This window comes from Physcomitrium patens, chromosome 14 (assembly GCF_059467195.1).
Source record: "Physcomitrium patens ecotype Gransden chromosome 14, ASM5946719v1, whole genome shotgun sequence".
NCBI classification, from domain to species: domain Eukaryota; kingdom Viridiplantae; phylum Streptophyta; class Bryopsida; order Funariales; family Funariaceae; genus Physcomitrium; species Physcomitrium patens.
Window position 1 is genome coordinate 17,183,997 of NC_143423.1, and position 17,554 is coordinate 17,201,550.

The 17,554-nt window shown below is 37.6% G+C and overlaps 2 protein-coding genes across 6 annotated transcripts; both read left to right on the forward strand.

Moving 5' to 3' along the window:
* The first annotated feature begins 3,633 nt into the window (after nucleotides 1-3,633).
* On the forward strand, nucleotides 3,634-7,869 carry LOC112291816 (vacuolar protein sorting 38). Of its 2 annotated transcripts, XM_024539724.3 has the most exons (7): nucleotides 3,634-4,219; nucleotides 5,314-5,520; nucleotides 5,813-5,963; nucleotides 6,136-6,284; nucleotides 6,388-6,618; nucleotides 6,965-7,048; nucleotides 7,554-7,869. In XM_024539724.3, exons 1-7 carry the CDS (start codon nucleotides 4,022-4,024, stop codon nucleotides 7,578-7,580), a joined length of 1,047 nt encoding a protein of 348 aa, XP_024395492.1. In that variant the 5' UTR covers nucleotides 3,634-4,021; the 3' UTR covers nucleotides 7,581-7,869. The 2 variants fall into 2 exon arrangements, with proteins under 2 accessions (XP_024395492.1, XP_024395491.1); XM_024539723.3 differs by lacking the exon at nucleotides 7,554-7,869 and having other exon boundaries at nucleotides 6,965-7,260.
* Nucleotides 7,870-10,423: 2,554 nt separating this feature from the next.
* On the forward strand, nucleotides 10,424-12,662 carry LOC112291893 (beta-1,6-galactosyltransferase GALT29A-like). Of its 4 annotated transcripts, none has more exons than XM_090256091.1 (2): nucleotides 10,424-10,834; nucleotides 11,005-12,662. In XM_090256091.1, exon 2 carries the CDS (start codon nucleotides 11,625-11,627, stop codon nucleotides 12,426-12,428), a length of 804 nt encoding a protein of 267 aa, XP_090112217.1. In that variant the 5' UTR covers nucleotides 10,424-10,834; nucleotides 11,005-11,624; the 3' UTR covers nucleotides 12,429-12,662. The 4 variants fall into 4 exon arrangements, with proteins under 4 accessions (XP_090112217.1, XP_090112218.1, XP_090112219.1 ...); XM_090256092.1 differs by having other exon boundaries at nucleotides 10,441-10,834; nucleotides 11,039-12,662; XM_090256093.1 differs by having other exon boundaries at nucleotides 10,444-10,834; nucleotides 11,070-12,662.
* The last annotated feature ends 4,892 nt before the right edge of the window (nucleotides 12,663-17,554 follow it).

Here is a 17,554-nt window from a genome sequence, read left to right on the forward strand (position 1 = left end):
TAAACTATTAACCAAGTACATTTTAAATGAGGCTTTTGCCACTGCTAACCCCCCCCCCCCACCCCCCATAGGGCCAGTTTCATTTAGAACACATTTGCTTAATAAAGCTCCATTGTATGAAAAATGTGTTAGCTCAGTTAGATACTGCACCTTAGGATCTTTGGAATGAATCCTGCATCTAGGTGACAGCCTTTAACCTCAATTTATTCATGCAAAACAAAACAGGCATCACTAAAAAGACTTTAGTATTTTCTCTCTACATCATTGATTTATATTGTCATATAATAAATTGTATTAAACTCCAGCTCTGTATCCATTTGAGGATCACATGATCAGCAGTTAGATTGGTGTAAGGCCTGCTGTAAGACTTCAAATTCAGACCTTGCACAACAAAAAATTGGACCGAGCAGTGGAAAATTAATATAGTTTATGATACAATAGTGATTTACTCAACAATCATAAACATTCCTAAACAAATGAAGACAAAACAGGCTTTTAGACACCCTCACCAAATCCCAGTTTGAAGAACCTGGCCAGTCTGTTGAATTGCTGATTACTATTCAGCAATGTGGATGCCCCCCTGGCATGGGAGGATACTATTGTGAGATAGTGTTCAATGGGCAGTCATTATCTTTCCAGTCCTCATCCCTGCATTTTAAGGTTGAGGAATACTTATGAACAACAGAATCTTGCAACAATGATTCTGAGATCAATAAATTGTTAACACAAATGTTCTGACTGTTACCCAATTCTCAAAACTGATACCTAATTCTTAAATGTTCCAACTGTTACCCAATTCAAAAGTAGTCACATGACAAGGTGATCCTACTCCAATTTTACATACTACAGATCTTTTGCATTGGTAATCTACAGTACCCCAGGGCATTCTTATGTTCAAGATTATTGAAAGTTACAACTTTACAGATTTTTGGATGACCTGGCTTCTCACCTGTAACCTTTACTTGGGAGAGAAAGTTCTTAAGGATAGCTCCAGAAACATATCTGCAAAGACCAAATGAAGAGCAAGGAGTGTGTACCCAAAATACTTCTAGATAGTGTCCACAGCAAAAACCATTTCTTTGATCCTTTTGTTGCACAACTGCATGCATGTCATGCACACCAACATGCATGGCAACTTGTGATGAATGGAATGGTTAGCTTTCTCAGCCATAAAGTAACATCCTTTGCAGCTTAAATCCTTCATGGGCATTTTTTGAGTCCAAAAAATATATACAACAACTACAATTGCCTGGTAGATGTCACTCAGATTCCTTCAAAACATAACATGCAAAAATCAAAGCAGCACAACTTTTCCTTCATTTTTTTTCTTGAAGTAGAAAGTATTATCAGAAGTCTTGAAGTTTTTTAGTGGTGCTGAAGTCTCTAAGAAGTTGCAGAAGACTCAAGCACTTCATAGATACGCCATCTTCAGGGTATGTAATTCAAGAAATAATCCAGGTCATTCTCAAGTAATCGCATGATTTTGAGATGCTGAACTCAGCAAGTAATCACTAAACCTGACTCACACCAAGAAATTCCATTATGCAAATTGATAACCAAATCCACTGTAATCAGCTACACCCACCACATACAGCCCAAGTATGCTGAGACAGAAAAAAGACGGTCAGTACTCAGTTTGGTTTTGGAAACTCATAGCCAGGAAAAGCCTGGAAAAAGTGATTAAACAAACATTATTTATTACACACAAATTTACCTAGTATAGTAATCCGCCTAGATTGTGAACTCCATAGGATGCATGAGCCATAATTTTGATTAGTCAGCTTGTGAATTCAGTGGTTTGATAGTAGAAATCTTTTGGAAGACAGAAACCACATTCAACTCAGTTGTAACAGTCTCTCATATTCCCAGCTTGTGTCAATTTTGATAGTCAAATTTTCTGACTAGTTTTAGATTATTAAAAGAAAAGTGTCACAAGATGGAGTGGATGTGTTCCAATTAGGTGGCAATTTTTGATTGGTTCAGGTGGAATTCAAGTTCAACATAAGCTGGTTGAATTCTAGTTACCTCATCTACATATTAACATCTATAGGTAGCACAAAATCAGGTGAAGCTTGATAGCATAATTAGATACAACACTTCTTGATTATGAGAAAAAAAAGATTCTCAATTTTGTAACCCACCATTGATCACAATTAAGTTGACTTATATGTCAGATTTGGATTGAAGGGAATCCTCGGCTAAAACAATTGTAGAATTTATGTTTTTGGAGCAAATTGTGCATAAATACTTAAAATCCTTCTGATTTCTATTTTTCTACATGAAAATATGTTTCTTTCATTTTTACACTAACCACATATATATTGAGATGCTTAAATTTTTGGAAATGGGTCAGCTACTTTATCCCTCTTTATAGTATAAAAGAGCTCATATTTCTAAAAAAGCTTATTTATAAGTATTTTACACCTACAACTAAATGGTTTTTCAAAAAAAGTTTTTATAATAATAAAATGTCAAAATTCTATCTCCCAATACATGGATCTACTTTTATAGAAAATAGAGACAATTGGGATGTTATGTTTGAAAAGAAAAAAAATATAGTCACTAAGAAACTAGTGCCAAATTGGACACTGAAGAGAATAAATATTTGTAATAAATATTCATCAATCTCAAGAATTTTATCATATTCATTTTTATTTTTATTTTTATTTTTTGGTAGAACTCCATATGAAGGTTGTAAACCAATGATGAAAATAGTCCAAAGTTAATAAGAATTGCCGTAATGAGGAAAATGTGTTATTTTTAAACAAAAAATTATTTATAAAACTATTAGCAAAAGAAAATTAGCTTTGACAATTTTAATTTCATCCAAGTTTGATTTCAACACCTGATGAGTAGCTAGTTTACTCCTTGTGAAGCACACAAGTTTTTTAAACATTTTTTTCTTCACATTTGGTAATTAATGGTCTTCAGATCATGTGGACAATCTTACTTAGTTTTATAATTTAAGAAGTAAAGAAATGAAAATTGAATTAATCATAAAAATGTCTTAAACAAACAAATGAATAAGTGTGATAAATATAATAAACTAATAAGAAAAAAAACCAAAATAGTATGAAAATAAATAAATAAGAAATTTGAGAGATTAAAGAAGCTAGTCCGTAAGAAACTTAAGAATTTAATAAAGGCATGTTTCTTAATATTTGATATTAATTCTTAGAAGCAGCATTTAAGTGCAGGAAGGGTCTGTTGGGGGAAGGAGATGAGGTTCCAGGGCCAATCAACGAGGTGGAATCCGGCCGAGGACCAGACTCGATTCCAGGTGGAATGGGCGTGGGCCACAGTGGGCGACGTGGCGGGGAGGGAGGGAGGGAGGGGAACTGTATGAAGGGGCAGGAAGCGGGCCGGGCAAAGCGGGGTGCTTGTCTTTCTTTCTTTCTTTCTTTCTTTATTTCTTTCTGTTTCTTCCTCCTCCTTTTCTTTGTTATCCCTTTGGTCTCGTTGCTGTTCGTCGTCGTCGTCGCCGTCCTTCTTCCGTCCGTGCCTCAGTGGTCGCTCCAGGCCATCCTCGTCCTCCTCGTCCTCCTCGTCCTCCCTCCCTCGCTTGCACGGCGCAGCACCAGCAGCACCAGACGAGGACGACGAGGAGCTCTGTTTTTTCTTTCTCTCTCACTCTCTCGCAAGCCCTCCTTCTCTCCCTCCTCGCTGCGGAAGGGGCTTCTTTCCTTTTTCTTCTGTCGGAATGGCTTCTAGGATTCTCCGCTCTATCCTCTGTTGTCTCCTCGCATGGTTGTAGCGGGGCCTTCTCGACGCGGAGCATCCTCGCCTGAGTTCAATCAAAGGCCCCTTCCCTAGGGTTTGGAGGGTCTTGGGCGTGATTCGCTTCGTTTGGAAAGTGGACGACGCGACATGAATTCGAGCTTATGCTTGAGGCTCAGCTGACGCACAGATTGTTTGCTCTCTTTTCAACCGAGCTTCAGCAGTCTCTTCGCTGCAGGGAAGAGGAAAATGAATCGGGGTTCGAACAGGCTTAGTTCCTTCAGTGAATTTCGTGCACCGTGCTATGGAAGGAACTCCAGAAGGTCAAGAGAAAGGAGGAGCTGCGGCTGGGAATGGCAAGGGGGAGATTGTGAAGGCCAAGGTTGTGGAATGGGAGGAATTTCAGGATGTCCTTGCGCAAATGTGCGGCAGGGGATTGGTTTTGAAGAAGTCTTTAGTGGATAGAGAAGCACTGTCGCAGCAGCTGGAGGCCGCACTGGAGGTAATTTCTTTTCTCGCACTCTGCATGAGTTTGATGGGCCTGTGTGCAAAGATTCTGGCACGGATGTATTCATGTGTGTACCACTGATTATGTCTCGGAAAGCTGTCTGCATAGCGGTTCCTGTGAGTTTTGGATGGTGGGATTTCCAATGTGGAAACACATGAAATGTTGGCTAGTCAGAATCGGGGAACTGTTCGTCGATTTTGTATTTGCAGAATTAGGGCTTGTCACTGAGTGTGGAAATACTGCTAGTGAGCTTGGTATGTAATCTGAAAATCAGGTAGGCGGATGGTACGTGGGCCTGCCTATGTCAGCCGTTGCATGGGTTTTATTGAATGGTGTCTTGACTTTGCCCGACGTTTCATTCTGGGTGCAGCTCCTTCTAGACCCATCTATGGGTTCAGTATTGCATTAATGAATAGAGTATGAGCCGGTAGTGTGTTTTCCACACACCCGTATCGGTCTTACTACCTTGATCATTTTCTTAGTTCTAAAATAGAGGATAATTTGAAGCTATTGGAATAACTTCAAATTTGGGTCTAAGCCTAGTGTATCAAAATTCATACTGTGAACATTTGCTTGGAAGCAAGATTAATGCTTTCGTGAGTACACTACTTGTGTAACCTCCAGTGCAGCTTGGATGGCTCAACACTTCTGAATACGCAGCTTTGCAAACCGATGCAACTTTGGTTACTACCTTCTGCTAAGGGTTCATTTGTTGAAAGAAGGGCAACTAAATCTGAGAGCATTTCGGTTCGCTCAGATTGTCAAATTGCACGGGCATGTCCATCCCTTGCGATTTGTTGGTTTTCTTCTTCCTTGTAAACTAAATACTACTCCAAGAGTGTTGAGCTTGTAGTTTATGCTGCGAAGGGTTATACGGATCGTTTCTAAATTGCACTTTCTCCTCAGTTGGTTCTTGGTTGTCTCATTATGTCACGACAGTTCCATCGTTGCTCTGGCACGAGGACGCGCTAATGCAAGATGCAGATAGGTTTGCGATTGATGGAGGACGGGTTATTATGTTTTATGCCGCTAGTGGTTTAGCCTTGGTAGAACTGCTTAACTTTCTCACAACGGGTGGCAATGTCTAGATTCGGAAAGTGTCTTTGGAACGGGTGGATGCTCTTGAAGCCATGCATCGACAGGTTCATGCAAAGAATCTTAGACTGAAGAGCGCTCAAGAAGCATTGCGCAATCTTAGGGAAGAGCTTGCAAAAAAGACGGGGTTTCTGGAACCATCTACTCGGACTCTGCACATTGCTTTCAGAGCTGTGGCAGATGCCCAGCGTCGCTTGCAGGTGATGTATCTTGGCAACCTACCAAAACTCAGTTCCTGTCACTTTGGGCAGCTGGTTCTGGTTGTCTTAGCTTGCTCTCAATGGAGCAGTCCGTAAGATTTGCTTACTGACGTTCTCAATCAAGGTCATGGTAATAATGCAAAGACTGTGTATCTAACTCAACTCTTCCCAGTGCGCCGTATCGAAATCATCATCGGTAACTCTACTGCTGGGTCGTATCCCATATGGCTGTAATCAAAGTTTATTTACTGTCGTGCCAAATGATCTCACGAGCGAGTGTTGTCAAATTTAGGTCGCAAAATCATTATTAGCCGGTGATGGTGGGCTTGAGAGGCTGCGAAAGCTTTGTTACTCACTTGATTCGAGGAGACGGAGAATGCTGGCTCAGCTTGCTTTTGTCTATCCCCTAGCCTCGTTGAAACCCGAAAATTCGACTTCGCAAGGTTAGTAAAGTTTCTGCATGATTTTTGGAATTGTTGTATTTTTTCAAGAATCGCAACTTCTTCTCGACAAGGTAGGAGTTCGAGGCCTGACTAGTTCTGCAGAGAAATGGTCATGCAACCATTGGGGTTGTTATTTCTCATAGTAAAATCTTTATGCAACATATGAGCGCAGGGGTTGAAAGGGAGACTGCAAACAAGGACGGTTCATCTTTGATCATAGCGGGCATGCCTCTATCGGAACCAGGAAAGAAGCTGACAGGACATGCCAAGGACAAGAGTGAAAGCGACATGTCTGCAACTGCCCTTGGATATGTTGGTCATGTAAGCAACTTCTTTATAAGCTTTCTGCTTTTTGGGCTGGTCTGCCCGTTGGTGGCATGTGCATTCGTAGTTTGTTACTGATCGACAGTTGTGGGTGAAGCAGATGGTAACCCTGGTAGCACAATACCTTGATGTACAATTGCGATACCCTATTCGTCAAATGGCTTCACGATCCTTCATTCAAGACTATTGCCCAGCCATTGAGCCTGCAGTGGATGCTGTAACAGCTGCAGTTGCTCCACAGTATGGCTCCCAAAGAACTGTTGAATTTCCTTTATTCTCTGAGGGTCAGGATACGACGAGGTCAGCATATGCGGTGTTTTTGCTAAATAAGGTGCTGGATACTCTCTTAATGACTGGTAGCTTGTGTCTTTGCTTTAATTCGATTCTGTGGTCATACAATGTGATGATTTTTTATCTATCGAAATACCAACAAGTATCATCAAGTATGTCTGGAGTCATTAAGAATGGCGGGTTGTAATCATATCTACTGCAGCAAACATGCCAAAAGTAATTCGTAGTCAATTAGTTTTACAGAAGCTTGGAATCTGTTTGTACTTTGAGGACTTTTTTTCTAGTTGTGAGTGGTATGCTGCGTGGTACAATGTGCACCTTATGGATACTTGCATCTGAATTATAATTGATGTTTGTAATTAAAGTAATGTGAGTTGTGACTGCAGGACTTGGAGCAGATTTTGAATCATCTAGGATTAGAAAGCGTGGGACCTCGCCACACGTTGTTGAATCTAGAGAAACTCCTAAAGGTAGTCTTCTCTCGGAAATATTCGCTAGCTTAGAAGACAGTACTCTACTTTCTTTCTTCTTTATTTATGAAAATGACTGAAGTCATGGGACACAAAGAGTTGTGGATATTGTGTATACTGTAAGAAGAAAGATCATTGTACAGGCAAATATGGGGTTTATTTTACCATTGTCTTGTGCAATTGTGATTTAATTAAAAGTGGTTTGTTCGAGATATTCATGTAGTTTAGGTTTGGACGAATTGATGCTTGTGGACCATTGTTTAAGCTTGGCGATTCCTTGTTGGGAGCATGGCAGCTTTTGTCCTGTAGCATTCATTGCTTATTGTCTGAGTTGATTATAGTTCCCTGTAAGATTATGTGAATTTCCGTCATTGTAACGAGGTAGCAGCGCACCCTTCCTTTTTTCGTCAGTTCTTCAAGATTGTTTTAAATGCACATGTGCGTGAGAGACCACTTGATTACTGAGCAATGATACGTGGCTTTGACTTTTTTATGATCTATGCAGGGTCTTGAAACCACTGACATCAGTTAATACAAGGGGCACTCTATGGCATCAACTGGGCTAAAAGTGTCATTCCTAGGATTCTGATATTTTATGAAATGTTTGCAATCGTATCCAGAGTAATCTTCCTTCTATGCGAATTGTTTTTATTTTTATTTTTATTATTGTGCAAAGAAATCAACTTACTATGACAGTAGTCCACTCACACATGGAATTTGCTCAGATATGATACAAATTTTATAGAATATTATTGATTCAATAGAGATGTACATGCTCTTGAGATATGAAATAGAGGATTTTTCTTACTTTTAAAGTTTAATTAATGAAAATTAGGATATCCACTCTATGTTCAAAACTTCATGCAACAACATTCAAACAAGAGAAGTAAAACTTTAAAAATAAAAATAAAATTAATAGTTATTTCAGCTTAAATGCTTTTAATTTGAGAAATGGGAAATGATTTTGATTTCCCCCATGTTGTAATGTGATGAAATTTTTATTCTAAATGAAATATAATATATTAAAAATATTCACACTTATACATTTAAGAATTAAAAAAATATGTATCTTATTTTAGATGTCACAATTTGATTAGAACTTCTTACAATTTCCACCTTAGTCTATCACAAACAAAACATTCCAAATAAAAATAATTGACCATACCATTGGATTTAGAAATGCAAGGTAGCCAAGCCAGAAGAAACAAATTACAACCTCCAAATGTCAACTTATAGCTGTTTGCTTGCTTGCCAAATCTACTCATATAGAGTCATCTCATTTTTTGTGTTTTCTTTTTTCTTTTTTAATATTCTTGTGTGATACTTTTCTTCTATTTCTGCATCCAAAAAAAAAATAAAATAAAATAAAAAAATATATATATATATATATATATTTTGTTTGGAGGCCAAGAAGGAATTGGGGCATCAGTGTGGGGTGTTTTTGCCCATGCACAAGAAAAATCAAGCAAGCTCGCTCCTGCCAATTTCATAGGATTACCCAACTTTCTACAGGTTGTAGAGACAGGCTCTTTTTTAATTCATGAACTGAATCATTGCACAAGCAAATTCAAATTGGTTGCAGCGATATCCATATATTCTTTCACCAATTCAAAGATAAAGGTATTTAGAAAAGAAGAATAATTTTAACTTGATTTCATTAAATTTATGACCTTCAATGTTATTCTTGCAATATCTAGATTTACATCTTTACATAGTATGCAATTTAATCCAAGGATCCATCACTTGTATCCTTCAACCAATTTGATTATTACTGAAAAGGGATGTACAACATTTTATTTCTATAGAATGAAGAATTGGACAACTGTAAAGACCTCTTGTATTGAACATCTACAAATTAAATCTTTTTGCCAAGTGAACTTCTTTTAAACTTGGATTTTTTAAAGCTTTATTGGCTCTAAATCAAAGTCAAGGAGGCATTCTATAGATATGATCTTATTTTACATTTAAATGGAGAAAGTTTGTAGATGTCCTTATATAAATTATTTTCCATCTACTAACTTGATTATTGGTGATGAGTTAATTAATGGATGCTAGTAGAATATTATGCATTAGAAGATTAATAGTAGATTATTACTCTCTTTGTGGTTATAGCTCAAAAATGAATCTCTTTGAAGGGAAGAACTAGCATAAAGAGGATTGGATAGAAGATAATTCCTAGCAAGGAGAGGTGATAAGAAGACGTTTTGGTGTAAATGAATTTAAGGCAAAGTGTTCAGTTTGCAATCTTTCCTGATTGGATGTTATGTACAAGCAATGTGTAAATTATTTAAAGTGGAACTTAATGGAATGATAGCATGTTGCAAACTTAATTTAGAAGTTGGCAACGTTGTGTTTGCAACTTGGGGTGTATGAGAGGCGGTTTCAACATGGATGTACGAACATTAAAAATTTCATGGTAAGATTAGTTTGGAGCAATGATTTTAAAAAGAAATTTAGAATGGTAATGAAACATTTCTTAAGCTAAAATTTAATTGATTGATTTGATAGTTTGAATGAAGAAATCTTAATTGATACTTCATTGTTGGCGAACAGCACTTTTGACTCGTCAGAAACAAAATAGAGCCATTTTTTTGTGAAAGTTGTAACGCGCAGATTTGTGCTTTAGAGAAGACAACATTTTAGATGTTGATATATTGTTTGCATTCTTTTCAAATCATCAGTTCATGATTCTATAGATTTACATTCTGGGGTTGATACTTTGAATTTCAGTTCAGGTTAAAGAAGGGATTTAAAAAGTGACCTTGTGTATGTTTATAACCGGATTTGTTTATTTAAATACAAGCATGGTGTTCTTTGGTTATAATTTACTCTTTTCATTTTATTTTATTTTTCCTTCTTTGTGCACATATGTTTTTTTCATTAATACTTAATAGCCGCCGATTTTATTTCGATACTCAGTTTTTGAAAAATTCGTACAACACTTCACTGATAATGAGTTTTTTCTTGCATAGAATTCAATTCTATTGCTTTTAGTTCAATAGGTCCATACACAAATCTTTCGGCTGCCCAAACTAGAAAATCTGATTTTATTTTACACTTTAAATCTATTAAAGTAAGATGGAATATTGTGAAAAAAACCCTAAGGATTTTTATTTACTTAATTATTTATTTAATTCCATAGATTGAAAAGACTATTGTAAAGAAGAAACGGCAAAATACATGCAATATCATAAATGCAAGTGTACTGTATTTTGTTTAGAATAATGCTTCATAATCATTTTGATTAACAGTGAAATAATACAAATAACAATAAACACCACGATAATGGGAAATTTTATTTATATGATATCTATGAAATTGGAGGGGGGGGGGGTTTCCTCGCATTGATTAGTCAACTCTTCTTCTATTCCCTTCCTCCTATCATTGTCTGTCCTGCTCCTGTAGCTCTCCCCTCCCTCCTCCATGAAAGAAAGGCCATGGCTCTTCTGCCTGTGGCCATGGCCGCCCCCTCCTTTCGTCTCCTCCTCCTCCATACCATAGCCGTCGCTTCCCTCTCCGGTCTCCTCCACCAAATCATCCTTCAAACGTTTTTCTGAACCCATCCTTATTGATTCCTCATCCCTCTTCGTTTTTTCCTTCTTGGCTCCAATCCTAGGCGCCTATCGTGTCTACTTTCTCCCTGGTTCGCGAGCAATTATGAGTTGTGAAATCAACACCCAGTGCTTCCCCGACGTGATACCAGCATCATCCAACTCTTGAACTGCAAGTAAGCTTAGCCGGGGGCAAGGTTATCCATGAAACATATGATCGCAGCAGTTCCAAAAGGTATCTCCAACCCTTTGCGCTATCTCTGTTAATTTTATATCATTGCCTCTTAGTAGGACTTATGATCCCTACAACATCATTATTCCGTTTTGCTTAAGTGGCTCTATTAGCATCATTTCACTTCTCTTTCTATTCTGCCTTGCATCGCCAACTATTTAAGTGGACTGCAGGCGTTCTATTTAACTTCGCACATCTCTTTGCCAGCTGCAATTTGATTAATCAGCAACATGTTCAGAAATTCCATAGGATTCCAACCACTTCAAGACGTATGCCTCCATAAAAGATGCAAAGGTCACGATGGCTGCCATCGAAGATACTGCAAAATAAGACATTCTTTCAGCTAATGAAAGTTTACTGTATGGCGTTCCAATTGAGAGAGTTCTCCAGCATAAATTCTTTCAGTTTTGGAAAGTATCCTCGAATCCAGTCTCACATGCTCTTACTGTTTTTATTTGCATTCATAACGGTTGTAGCCCTCTTCACCTCCGTCACGCATATCTCGGGGCGAGACGTTGGTGCAGCATCAGTGGCTATTGCAGGGTTAGGGCGAGGGAGAAAACCCCATTTATACAGAAGTAATATCACCAATGACAGTACTTTCCTGGCATTCATGATATCTGAGCCTGATGTGGAGCACGAGAAGGCTGCGATTTAAGAGGTTTTAGAGGGGAGCAATGATCCACACCATAGGCTGCGAGGTAGAGCTGGAAGTTGGCCGTCGCGGCTACCTACACCACGGTATGCTCCATTCTGGTCGCAGTTTCGAGCTCTACTGCGAACATGGGTGGCAATGAAGTGGTACGATCCTAAGATAATGCAGAGCTTGGTAACAATGATTAAGGGGCCCATTGATCGGCATCATCATCGTAGTAATCGTAAGAAAAGACTATATGGAACCTGTGCAGTGGTGGGCAATAATGGAATCCTGTTAAACAGTACGTTCGGGAAGGCGATTGACGCACATAAGGTGGTTGTGCGGCTAAATAACGCAAGGATAAAAGGATTTGAGAAGCATCTGGGAGGAAAGACAACTATTGCGTTCATGAATAGCAACATTCTGCACAAATGTGCACGTCGGGTGCGTTGCTACTGCCACCCTTACGGAGACGATATTTCGATCGTGATGTATGTCAGCCAGGTGCCTCACTTAATGGACATGGCTATGTGTGACCCTGTGCACGCGGCGCCTCTACTGACCGATCCTCGTTTTGATGCTCTGACATCGTGCATTGCAAAGTGGTACTCGGTGCACGAGTTCGTGGAGCAAACTGGGAAGGTAGTGAATGAATGGCCATGGGTGCAAGGGTTTCACTACTCGTCAGGCATGCAGGCGGTGATGCTTGCACTGGGCATCTGTGAGGAGGTTGATCTTTATGGATTCGAAAAAGGAATAGGTACAAACAAGACTATGTCTAGGCATCACTACCACACGGCGCAACGAAAAGAACTTCACATACATGATTATGAAGCGGAGTATGTCTTCTATGATGACCTTGTCATCGCATCTCACTCGAATAGCGGGAGTAATCATTCGATACCTTTCCTTTGTGATGCGGGAATTCGCATTCATATTGTGCGCGTGTTTGGCGGATAGTTTTATTGGTCAACAGTAAGATTGCTAATTCCAGTATCGATGAACATGGCGAACAAGATTAATGTCTTGGTTGGGTATATGGAGAATTCAATGACCTTGAGTCTGCTTGGTCCAATCTACTGTTTCCACTTAGGGACTTGGTTGGGCTTGCATTGTTTAGTAGAACGTGGATGGGATTGTGGCATCCATATTTTGTAGCTAAGTGGTTGTTCAATTCACAATATTTGTGTGGAATGTTTTGTGCATCTTACGTAGTCTAGTTTAATTGGTGCAAGGACTCCAGAGAAACCTTGTCGTTGCAGTTGTGGTTGGGAATGCATACTGGTGTGACTCATTGAATCGTGATCAAATCTCGTACATTCTTATTGATACCAGAAGGGACTCATTTAGGGTGTCAGGATTCAATAGCGAGAAAATTAATCCAATTTGATAATGATAAACTGTAACTTAGTTCAGAATGCAAGTTAAATGTGCTTAATCAACTTTGCTGAGCTCGTAATAAGGTAAGTGTGGGAGAGAACCTCGGGCGTTGGGAACTCCTCTCAGCTGCAGGGATAGGAGCCACAGGGGTGGAGTCGTGAGAAAGAAATGAAGCACGCCGGGCTGATTCGAGAATGCTAAGGATCACCTCATTTGGAGGTGTGAGTTGGGAGTTTGAAGGTGGCTCTGCTTAGGGACAGAGCCAGATAGGAAGACAGAACTGCCCAGGGAGTCCCGACCCTTGGGAGGGGCACAACTTCCAGCAGGAGTGTCCGTTTGGGGCAAATAGAGTGTATATCGACATTTATGCAGTAAAGTAGATCCCAACAGAGTGGTCGTATGTCCCATTTGGAGCTCGGACAAGGCAGATATGGCCCTCGAAAGGTTTGAGAGACCCCCTTGGAGCTGTCCAGCGACTTAGGTACAAGAAGGACGGGTGGTCTTCCAAAGCCAGAGGTCTCTTGGAAGTGGCCCTGAGCTAGGACCAGGGGGCTGCTGCCGAATCCCACAGCCGGTACTATGAGGAGGGGTGGTCGCCCTCTTCACTCCCAAGTGAAGTGTCCCGGTAATGACCAAGGAAAATCTCGGGGTGGTGGTGGAGCCAGTGTTGAGGCTTCTCCACGTGGTGTGGTGGCCGGTCACACAAGGCAGACTATTGAGTCTCCATGCGTGATGATTGATTGATACCAATTGGAGGTAGTGTCTTCACGCTGGCTGGCACCGTGGTAACTAAGATGGCCTTGTGGTCACCACAGGGGTCGTGGGTGGTAGTGGGAAGACACCACCAAGTGAGGCCTTGAACATGAGTGGATGTCTGCACCTAACTATTGGCTACCTCCTCAAAGAGAGACCTTAAACATGAGTAGGAGAGATTGGTGACAAGCCTTCTTGTTGAATATCAATCAAACAATATCTATCCAAAAGTGGTCTCTTTTGTATTAAATTTTGTTAAATTCATGGTAAATTCATAAATTTATAGATTTATTAGAAAAATAATTTTAAAGTTTTATAGATAGAAAAATAAATAAATAAATATTTCTCTAATTATTTAAGTGATTATTATGAACTAATAGATATTATAACTTATAATAATTTTTTAAGAAAAAAATCATAAAAAATGAATCTTAGTAAGATTTGAAAATAATTATTTTAGTTGATTTAAGTAATTCTTATTATTATGATAATTTATATTTAATTTTTAATACTAATATCTAAATTATTCATCCATCCACATGTACTACTTATTAGAAATTTACAAATGTTAGCTTATAGATAGAAGTAAGATGAAAAAGAAATATCATTATTTTTTTATTATTTATGTAAAGAATAAGATTTTTTTACTTATTTAAAATTATTACTACAAATAATCACCAAGACAAAATAAAGTAATATTGTTTGATATTAGCATCTTAAAAATATAAAAAGACTTCTTAAAATTGATTTAGAATTGATTTAGAAATATTTAGGAATTTTTAAAACATATTTTCAAGATATTGATTAAAAGTATTTTACCACATTGAAAGGCCATTATGAAGAGTTGGAAGAAGATTTGAAGGTTCCTATAAACTATTAATTTAATTTATTATTTCTAAACATCATTAGTGAGTCAAAATTATAAAATAAAAATATATTTTAATAATAGAAATCATAGGAATTAGTAGTTATAATACTAATTGTAAGAAGATAGGTACATAAATCTAATATGGATTGTAGCATCTTAGATGTAGATAGCAAAATAAGTCTAATGCCTTATGGCTTCTATAAGACTAGGTTTTAGGATTTAGGGTTTAAAGTTTTAGGATTATAAGAATTATAATGATGTCCTTAATTTTTGAACCTTGATATTTTTGGATTTCAACTTGACTTACCTCCCTATTTATGATATCTAGAATTTCAATGGTATACTTATTTTCCTATGCAAGTTCATAGTTTGAAAAATATAGCTACTTTGACTTTAAAATTTAGGATTTCGAATTTAAGCAATTTAGAAATATTAGAATGTTTTCGATTTTTGAACCTTGGTATTTTTGGATTTTGACTTGATCTACCCCCCTCTTTATAATATCTAAGATTTCAATAATATAATTATTTTCCTATATAAGTTCATAGTTTCAAAGATATAATTATTTTGATTTGAACTTTAAGGTCTTAATTTTTGTCATACAAGGATATTTGAAATTTTTTAAAAGCCCATTAAATCCGTTTAATGGTTGTAAGATTTTCTTAAGTTCAAGATTTTTTCTCCCATTAGCAAATTCACGACCATTCAATACATGCTTGCGATTAGGGTGGAGATGGATTTGGAGATCCACCAAATGGATTTAGAAATCTACGAAATGCATGTGAAGGCTGAATTCTTAAATGGAGAGTTGGAAGAGGACATCTATATAAAACAACTTGAGGAACTTGTGCAAGAGGATAAAAAGCATCTTGTGTGCAAGTTCAAGAAATCATTGTAAAGGTTGAAATAGTCACTAAGGGCATGGTACCAATAAATCAATTTATTCTTCACCAACAAAGGCTTTTGTAGGAGCCAAGTAGATCATTCCTTGTACATCAAGCAATCAGGTGAATCATTGTTGATAGTGATCATCTATGTGGATAACTTGATTATCTTGGCAAGCAATGTAAGTGCATGGAAGTATATAAAGTTGAAGCTTAAAGATGAGTTTGAGATGAGTGATCTTGGAGATTTATACTATTGCCTTAGAATTGAATTTGAGAGGAATAAGGTTGACTACACTATCACCATGAATCAAAGTAAGTATATTGATGAGGTACTCAAGCGGTTTAACATGGAGGAGTGCAAGCCCATTGGCACTCTACTTGATATGAATTCTAAGTTGTTGAAACTCACAGAAAAGGAGTTTAAGGAAATTCAAAGAAAGATGTAAGGCGTTTGATACAAGGCAGTCGTGGCCTCATTGATGTATGCCATAGTGGACACATGAGCACACCTTGCATTTTGAGTCAGTATGGTGAGCCAATTCATGTCAAAGGTTGGTCTGTCACATTGGATGGTTATAAAACACATCATGCAGTATTTGAAGAGCACTTTACACTTCAAGTTATATCTTAGAGGGGTAGATGTGACTTTGAGAGGTAATAACTTCAAAGAAATAGAAGTAATAGAATTAAAGTACATAAAATTAAGTGAAAGGTTAGGAATGTAGAGGATATAAGTTAATATGTAGTTAAAAACTATTTAGAATCATTTGAGACAACAATTAGGTACTCACATATTTCTTAGAATTAGATTTAGAATTTTTAATTTAGCTTGAATGATTTAGAATCAGGTTGGAAATTTTGGCATTAGTTGTTGAGTGAGATTTAGGTTAGAATAAGCATTTATAATACTCCATGGAAATATGAAATCAGATTGTAATTGGGACTTAAAAAAAAAATTAAAAAAGTTAGGCTTAGAGTCGCTAGTTGTGACCAACAACCAAGATTATTTTTATAGTGGCTAGGTTTTGCTTTCAACTATAGCGGCGAGGGTTTCTACTAGCTGATTGTGGTGGCTAGGATTTTGTCAATGACTAATATAGGTAGTTTCTTTTGGTCGCTAGATTTTTTGAGAGATCAAATGGCATTCTAGAAGGTAAGCACTGCAAGCTTTGTTTTTGTGTAGATTATGTGAAAAATGTGGTGGTAGGTATTGTTGGTGTACCAGAGATTGTTTTGAGTGACACCAACAAAGGGACTAGGAGTATGCAGTTTGTAGTAGTGGGATGAACGTTTAGGTGGCATTGGTGCTTTATAAACATGACTGTGAGTGAAAGGGGTGTCGTATAGTTTTAGCAAGGATTGCAAGGTGCTAATATGGTAGTGGTTTGGATTTGTAGAGGTGCACAACTGTAGCGAAGTGCCGACACAAGGATTTTAGGATGCTACATGTAATGGAGGCTAGGTAAAAGAAGTTTGCGATTTAAGTGCCGACATGACCAATAGCACCAAGGTTTAGTTGAGGCGACTGCAATGGAAGTGTGTGCCTGCTCTATAATGAAGTATGGTCCAAGTCGCATTCAATGGAGTAGATAGTGTTGCAGCGAGGTTATAACAAGTACTCTGTAGTGAGGTTGAAGACAAGTGCATGTTATATACAACGATCATGGTAATGTAGATGATGCTCCGATAGTTTTGGTTTTCATAATTCTTTCTTTTCTTTGGTATTTTAGATGATGGCCAAATGCTGATCTACAAGTTTAGTATAATGGAATGATTGATGTATATTTGAAACAAGTGAAATATTTTTGTCAAGTTTCTACTAGTGAAATAGCTGGTAGATCCATAATGGCATGAGCCCAGTAGTGGTTCTTACTGTTTAGGTGTTGTCCCAAGGGCTAGTGGAATTATCATAGAGAAATAAAGTAACAATAAAAATCTGAATCTTATTTTGTCATGTTGTAAGTGAATAAGGTATTTATCTTAACTTGTGGGATTGCTAAGTGATGTCAATTACATGGACCTTCATCTATTCATTTGTATAGTAATATGAGTTCTTTACTTTATATATTTGAGGAATAAAATTATTAAAATTTCCATAATATTATCTAAAAAGTGATTTTAAAAATACTAAAAATATTAAGATCCTTAGATGATTTGATTTTGATTTTTCAGTAGTTAAAAATTAAATGTTTCTTTAA